This window comes from Frankliniella occidentalis, unplaced genomic scaffold, assembly GCF_000697945.3.
Source record: "Frankliniella occidentalis isolate FOCC.00 unplaced genomic scaffold, Focc_3.1 Scaffold289, whole genome shotgun sequence".
Lineage (NCBI taxonomy): Eukaryota > Metazoa > Arthropoda > Insecta > Thysanoptera > Thripidae > Frankliniella > Frankliniella occidentalis.
In genome coordinates this window covers 77711-85737 of record NW_026267415.1, presented here as the reverse complement: position 1 = coordinate 85737, position 8027 = coordinate 77711, and the positions used below count along the sequence as shown (strand labels likewise).

The 8027-nt window shown below is 49.2% G+C and overlaps 1 protein-coding gene across 1 annotated transcript; it reads right to left on the bottom strand.

The window, feature by feature from the left end:
- Positions 1-4085: 4085 nt before the first annotated feature.
- Positions 4086-6217, bottom strand: LOC113203684 (uncharacterized). The gene is made up of 2 exons (XM_052273629.1): positions 6075-6217; positions 4086-5954 (listed from the first exon to the last, which is right to left on the bottom strand). The coding sequence occupies exon 2, from the start codon at positions 5951-5953 to the stop codon at positions 4583-4585; it is 1371 nt and encodes a 456-aa protein (XP_052129589.1). The 5' UTR covers position 5954; positions 6075-6217; the 3' UTR covers positions 4086-4582.
- Positions 6218-8027: the final 1810 nt, after the last annotated feature.

Genomic DNA, 8027 nt, shown 5'->3' with positions numbered 1-8027 from the left:
CCATCGTAATGCTTCGGATCCAGTACCAGTCTTGGCTCGAAGTTCATCCTTCTTTTTTCTGTACTCAATGCCCAAAGAAGACATCCGTCTGGACAAGTCTGCCACGGTAAGATGATAATACCCATGCTTGTGCATGACTCCAAGGATTTTCTTGTAAATCTCGGATGCTCTGTGCTTGCTGTCGTCGAATTCTGGCTTCAGAGCATAGTACTGAGCCAGGAGCAGCTTGTCAGACTTTGTCTCAAATTTTGAAGAGTTATCTGTAAAATAACCGGAGCACTTTAAGCACTTTCAGATGGGGAAAGTATATGACCAATATAAAAAAATGATGAAGGAAATTATCATACCTTCAGGGCTAAAGTCGTCAGGGACAACAATGAAATCAGCAATCACTCTCCTTCCTGGAGAGATGGTGCAAGTTCCTGCTGGTTGCTCCATTTCCTTCCACCTTGGAATCATGTCGCTCAGTTTGGAAATTTGGCCCTTTACAATATTTCGTACTGCTGAGTGTTTGAAAGAGGCAGCAGCCTCTTTCAATTCTGCAGGTGGCAGCTCAGGTAGACTTTTTATTTTCTTTCTCAGATTCTTCTCGCTGTAATAGAGACCCAGACCTTCCAACTCCTTCTTAACATTAGAGAATCCCTTCCCTTTTTGCTGGGTTGAGGTACTAAAGAATAGGTCTATGTTTTGTAGAAGGGACCTCAGCAGCACTGCTTCAGTGTAGAGAGTCCAATCAGATCGGTAGACAGTTTTAGCCATAGCACCACCTGATGTACGACCCATGTCCACATTAGATGTGGTGCTGCTCATAGATAAATTTAATGAAGAGCTGTTGCTTCTTGCCACTGGTCCATCATGCGATTTAAATTTGACCACTTGTACTTTAATATTTCCAACGGGAATGGAGGAAGCATTCAGCAGAGCTTCAGCAAATAGTTCCTCTGTTAACTGAAACAAGAATAAATAAAATAAATAAAAATGAAGAACAAACAAGAAGAAATCAATTATTGCACAGCAGCAAAAATTACTTCTATTGTAGCTTCTGATGGGGAAGCAGTGGCTTCACAACTTTTAACGCATTCTGTGCCATTTTTACAGACCCCATTTGACGAAAGAAAAATGTTGATTTTATGTTGTAGGTATTCCTGTTACGGGAAAAAAAATTAAATTACTGCACTACTACTATAGAGGAAGGTCTAAAGAAATAAGTTGTGACTTTATACATACCATGTCAAAGTCTGTTGGCAGGCCCAAGACTGATAATTTATTTTGGTTTTCAATTGAAGCAACCTTTGTACACACTTCATAATCCTGAAATTGTAAAAGGTGCTTTTGGCTGTACCGAAACTCTTTGCATTTCAGTAGCGCAGATGAATAACAAAGCTCTGTTAACTAAGAACAATGGCATTACTCATAGCAGATAAAGATGAGGTTCCACAAAAAAAATTAATTCAGGGTGAAGATGAAATTTTACCTCTACAACTGTGGCTGATTCACCAGGTTCAATATTTAGCACACACTTTTCATTTTCACGAGATAACTTCCTTTGAAACATGAATAAGTTAATTTTATGTTCTAAATACTCAATATCAAAGTCTGATGGAAGGCCTAAGACTGTCACTTTTTTGGTGTTTTCATCAATGAAAGATGTCTTCTTGATTGTTGTACATTCCTGGAATTGTATAGAGCTTGTCTTGTACTGAATTTTCTTTGCTTGAAGTAGAGCAGAGGCATAACGTTCATCTGTCAACTAAAACAAGAACAGTAAGCATATCACAGTGGAGAAATTAAACAAAAATACATAACTTACACACAAGCTGTACAAGCTTACCTCTACCACAACTGTTTTGCCCTCAGATTCCACATCTGACACACAATTTTCTTCTGAGCCTGACAACTTTGCTTTTTGGAAATAAGTATTGAGTTTCCATGTTAAATACTCCTACATCAAGTGAGAAGAAGAAACCGTTTTCAGATCACATGCGTCAAGAGCACCAAATAGGAAATAATGTTGTCACAATACATACTACATCAAAATCAGATGGGAGGCCCAAGACTGACACTTTTCTTTGGGTTTCAACAATATCAGCCTTCTTGGTGGGCGTTTCATAGTCTACGAACTTTACAAGGCACTTAATACCGTCGTGAGGACTGTAGAGAAGTTCTTTGGCTTCTAAAAGGGCTGCAGCATGATCATCATCTGTGAACTAAAAAAACAAAAAAATTACTCAGCAGATTGAAATCACAGAGGGATTGAGTAAGGGATGTACAGATGGAAATTCACCTCTACCACAGCAGCTGTTTGGCCAACGTCATAAACATTACTTATACAGCCCTCTTTGAAAAGAAGCATGTCAGATCGTAGCAGACATTCAACTTTAAATTGCAGATAATCCTGCATGAGACACCAAAGAGAAAAAAATGTAGCACATTTACAGATAACGCCCAAATAAATACTCAGTGTGTCAAGTACATACCACATCAAAGTCTGGTGGAAGATTTTCAACCTTCACCTTGTACTTTTGTCCGATGAGCTGGTTGGAGTTGGAGTTTATTGCAGCCGAGTTAATACTCTCCTCAGAAGGAACATATGGTTCATCGTCATCTTTACCTACTTCTTCACTGTGCTCAGTAAGACCTGTTGCATTCATACCCTGCAACAAGCAAGCAAAGTTTCAAAGTTCAGTACTTCAATCACTAAAAAAAACTAGGGGCATTCCCCGCATTACCTTCACAACTTCCATTACAATGTCATCTTCTTGATGGACCTCACCGATTGCAGTAATGTCATTGTACACATCACTGAACGGGTTGTCAGCAGGTTCGAATGTGACCAGCGTTCTGCCCACCTTTATTTCTTTTAGGTCCAGAACATCTTGCATAGCTTTTTCAGTCTCAAACTACACCACAATAAGGAGAGACAGGAACAATTACATTTGGAAACCCAGAAAATAGATTATATGTTAAACAGAAAACAACTTACATCCAGAACAGCCCAGTTGTCCTTCTGGTGAACACATTTTGATACTGTTTTGATTTTTTTTGAGTAGGTGCCAACATTTTTAATTTGGACACCTCTCTCAACAGCATTTAAAAAATTAGTCTGCCGACAAAAATAAAGTCAGAAGACAGTTCAAAAGTAACACTTCAAACAAGGCATAAAGATAAATAAGATTACCTGCAGGAAAGGCACTGGCGTGTTAACTGCTTTCACTTGAAACACTATACCAAACAAATTCTTCTTAGAATTAATAGGAGTTGAGGTCGAACCCCTAAAATTACGAAAAGATTCGGGAGTTGAAATTAAACAACGCCGTTTGGCATTATTCTTGCTTCTTTCGCAGGCCATGTTTCACTTTACCAACCCTGCTCACTTGTCAATCCCCACTAGTCAAATGCAGCAAGTGGAACTCTTGTGCTCATGAGCACCGGTAACAGACAACAGAAGCAACAACAGACAAGAGCAAAACCAACTTCGAATAGTGGTTCAGGCTGAGAATAACGAATCCGCCTCTAAGCGCAGTCCACGAACACCACGAAACACCGCTGCTCTTGTCAGTGGATTGAAAGAACCAATACACCTGCACAATCGTCATCCTTGAACCTTCCCCTTTCCAAAAATGTATGGGTTCATTCACTTTATTGCATATTTAGCCTCTTTACAGCCGTTTACAGCTCCAACGGCCGCTCGATCGATCGATCGGTCGACCGATCCACCGATCCGCCTCTCTTAAAGAGATAGCGCTACGGCGCCGGCGCGCGGCGGGAGGGTAGGGGCATCCCGGTACTCCCTTTGAATCTTGGTGACTTTGGTGGGTCTTCTCTCTGGTAATGCTTAGTCATTTTGACCATGTTCTTTAATCTCGTCAGTCATATAAGTGTCTTGATCACAGACTGGAAGCCTGGATTATAAATTTATACATTAAATAATTTCTGCTTGTCTGAGACTGAACTACCAAAACAAGTAGAGGGTCGTGGTGTGTCTGTCTAGTACATTTTTCTTGGAGGTCGGAGGTCAAACAGAGTGCTTGTATTGTTAGTGTGTTATAACACATTTGCTTGCTGTCTAGATTAAAACGGTTTCCTTTCCAAAAAATTTGTATATATTTATCAAATGATATGTTTGGGTCTCTACAATTTGTTGTACGTGTGTCGACATAAATGAAGAAGTAGATTAAAGATTCAAATAAATCATATTGCATATATTCCAGTATGTCACTATGTCACACAATGTGTGTAATTAAAATAAGCCCCCTAAGCACTAAGCAGTCAATATTTAAGAATCATAAAGTTGACGTATTTCATGATCAAGCATAAAATAAGCAAAAAATATTTTTGTAACTCTCTTACTTGTATTTGTCAGTTACTTTATTGTTACTAAAACATCCACATGTAAACACCTCCAGGCCTAATAAAATAATTAGAAAAGCAAAACGCAGTATGAGAAGAACTGTTTTATTTTCAAAATCATAATTGTTACAATGTCACATATATTCAAAGATGCTTTTAGAACAGCGCAGACATCTCCGCATCTAACAAATGAGAAAACATCCAAATTTCACAAAGTCAATCTGAAAGACATTTACTCATTGCTCACGGGATTTAATCGAGGGATTTTGGTCCAACAACCAGTGGACCCCTCTTCGTTGTCCCACACACCCTGATCCTGATGGCAGCCCTCTGCACACGCTCCTTCACATGCAGCCCTGTACTCGGGAGGGCAGAACCGGCCTGCACACACAAGCACATTCAGCGACGGGTTCAACGACATCAAGGTTTGTACCGACTCGTGGTGCAGAAATCGGTGGGCGCATCCACTGCCATCCGCTTCCCGGGGCTGCTCTTTCAGAGTCCGCAGGGCCGGGGCCGAGGCGGGCGTGATGGCCAGCAGCAACTCGTCCTTAAACTCGTCCACCTGCAGCGTGCGTAGGTCTGGCATCAAGGGCAGGGCCTGGAGCAGTGGTCCCAGCTCACTGGTGGGGTCTTGAAAGAAACCAGCAACCTCGTCCTCGAGGTCAATCGTCAAGGACTCAACGCGGGACGGGCCACGTGAGACCAGGGCCAGGACTAGTCGGTCGCCTTCGCCTTCGTAATTGTACATGCCCGTGTTAGATTTCCTCAAGGCGACCTCGCGCAGCTGGGTGGCGCGACGCAGGAACTCCTTGGCCCCTTGCATGCCAGCGGGCTCGTTGTTCACGCAGAGTGTGACCACCCTCAGCGACCCGCACGCCGCCACGGCTTCCAGTCCGGGGAGCAGAGGGCAGCGGAGCACGCGCAGCCTCGGCATGCCGGCGAGCTGGAGCGTGATGCCGGCGGGGTAGTGGTCGCCCTCGAGCTCGAGGTACACCTCTTCCAGGGTGGCGGCGTGATCGGCCAGCACCACGCTGTAGAAGGGCTGCATATCGGTTGAAATGCAGCGGAGACTCTTTAGAGACGACCGGGGGACAGCCCTGTCCTCCCTCGGCGGGGGGAGCCGGAAGTTGTTAGTTCTGCTCCACAGTTTAACTACAAGCTTCTCGAGGCCAGACATCGACGCCACCGCCCAGATCAGCTCCTCGTAATCATGGACGGCGTCTCTTGTCGGAAACAGAGTCAGGTGGAGGTCCCTCAGCCTGCCGAGCGCCTCCTGGTGGCGGATCAGCTGGGTGGCGTGAATCGCGCCATCTCTCTCCACGAACAGCCTTAGCTTCGACACGGCGCACTTGGTGCTGTACAGCGTGGACGACAGTGCCGACGGCACGCTGGTCTGAAGGCTTCTCAGGCGCGGCGCCAGGCGCAGCGTCGGGCCCAGACGGGCGTCGCCGTCGCTGACGGACTGGTGCCGCCAAACGCGCACATCCTGGGCAAGAGCCCCCAGCCTCTTGCACACGATTTGCAGCGCGATGAGGTCCTGCACGCCCAGATACTCCATCGCCATCAGCAGCAGCTCGTCAGGCAGCTGATCCAGCTCCATGCTGTGCAAAGGACACGGTCAGAGGGTTCTACAGTCAGCGCGGGAGAGCACACGGCGGGACTGCCGCCGGGGCGGGGCGCCAGTGCGCCAGCAGACAACAGCACACACTAAAGAAACCTACCCTACTGTTCGGTTAGAGATGACTTGGTGGCGTAGCGTCAGCGTCTGATGACCGTCCCGGTCTGGAGGTGGTTCTCGACTGAAACGAGGCTGGGGTCGAGTGAGTGACCCACCTAGTGGCCGGGTGGGGAAAACAGGGCTGAGTTTCTGTGAAGGTTTTACCCGCTGTTGCTTTCTTCGCAGTGGTTTTACCCACGATGGTGGCAGGTGTGCAACCCTACACCGTCCCCTGTCCCTGTTATTGCATCCTGTGTGTGTGTGTGGGGGGGGGGGGGGGGGGGCTACTACACGTCGCCTGAACCAGTCAAATAAAGGCTCTAGGGTGCTTCCACGATGTAGTTGTGCTTCTGAGCTGGGCGACTAAACAAAGCCTACGACCGATGTTTGGCAGGTCGGTGTATAGTGAAAGCAGACAGGGATAGCCTAATTCTTGATTCCGCGTACCACACTAAACTACGGCAGTAACAAACAACGACAAAGAAAATAGTGGCGACGAGAAGGGAATAATGAGTACAGTGTAAAGAGCCAAACACAGAGAACGAGAAAGGATCGTAACGAAACCTCAGGCCCGTCCACCGTGGTGACCACACAACACTCTCTGTGGCTTCACCCCCCCCCCCCTCCACCGCCAACCGCTATGATCCGGGGGCAGCTTTACCAGAGCCACCTCCAGAGCCCTCCTGATCCTCGTCATCCTCTCCGCCCCTGGAGCGCCCCCCCCCCCCCCAAGCGGGAGGCTGGAGCTGGAGAGGCCGGGAGGGGCCGTGCCCAGGCCTCGGCGCCTAATGACGTGCTCCTGCTCCCGGCTTGCGAAGCTTGCGCCCAAAACTACTCGTGGCAAATGACGTGTATTGTGGGGGCGACAAAGAATGGCTGCCGGGGCCGGGCGGCGGCGGCGGTGCATGGCTCACCTCCCCAGCGACGTCCTCGACCGACTCGTCGTGCAGGTCCCCGTCCTCGCGACCAACTGCTGCTCCCGTCAGGGTGGCAGGGCCACCGAGGCGTTGGTCGCGGTGGCGTTGAGCGCCGACTGCAGCGCCGGGTCCTTGTACTGCATCAGCACCACCAGGTACGTGATGGTGGAGCCGATCACCTGCCGTCACAAGTACGCCGTTCCAGAAGAGCTCACAGATGCGCCGCAGACCCGTCCCAGATTTTAGCAGACGGCCAGTCAGACCCCCTTCCCCCCTTCTTCTGCACCCAACCCGGAGGACGCAGAATGCCGCAAGCGGCTTTGAGGAGCGCGCGCCCACTGGAGGACCCCCCCCCCCTCCAACGCACCGAGAGCAAGAAGCCGTGGTCCATGGTCCCCAGCCCGCCCATCGACAGCCTGATGCCGCGCTTGCTGTTGCGGAGGATGCGCTCCACCTGCGTACACAGTGAGAACGACAAAGGTTGCTGTCAAGTGAAAGTCGTTTCGATTTCGGTTGTTTGAATAAAAGCGGGAGAGGGGATCATGTATGCTCTGTCGTCTGCCTGATCCCCCCGCCCGATACAGACCAGAAGAATCTCTCTCTCCGGCCAACGGCTCGCGTCCACCGCTCCGAGTACGCACAGCGTCCTTTTGGACTGCAATCAAGAGAACGCGATTGTCAACATCGGGGTGGCCCCGCCGCCCCAGGGCGTCCCACCAGTCACAGCCTCAACCGCACGACGACGCCGACCTCCTGGTAGAGCGTGTCGCCCGCCATGGAGTGCACCACGATGCGGTTGAAGCCGTTGGCGAGCTGCATGGCGAGCGCGGCCAGTGTGCCGGCGTGCTGCGAGCCGAAGTTCTCCACGGAGCGGTAGAGGACGAACGAGTCGGTGACGAGCTTGACGCGGTGCCGCACCGAGTTGCACGCCAGCGGCAGGCCCAGCGCGCCCGCGGTGCCCAGCGCGCCCACCTGCGGGCAGGCGGGCAGTCCCGGCGCGCGCGCCCGTCAGCTGGGTGGCCCACCTCCCGGGCGCCCGC

What these genes read in the sequence shown, in the direction of transcription:
- LOC113203684 (XM_052273629.1), bottom strand. Translation starts at nt 5,953, where the DNA reads ATGGAGCTGGATCAGCTGCCTGACGAGCTGCTGCTGATGGCGATGGAG.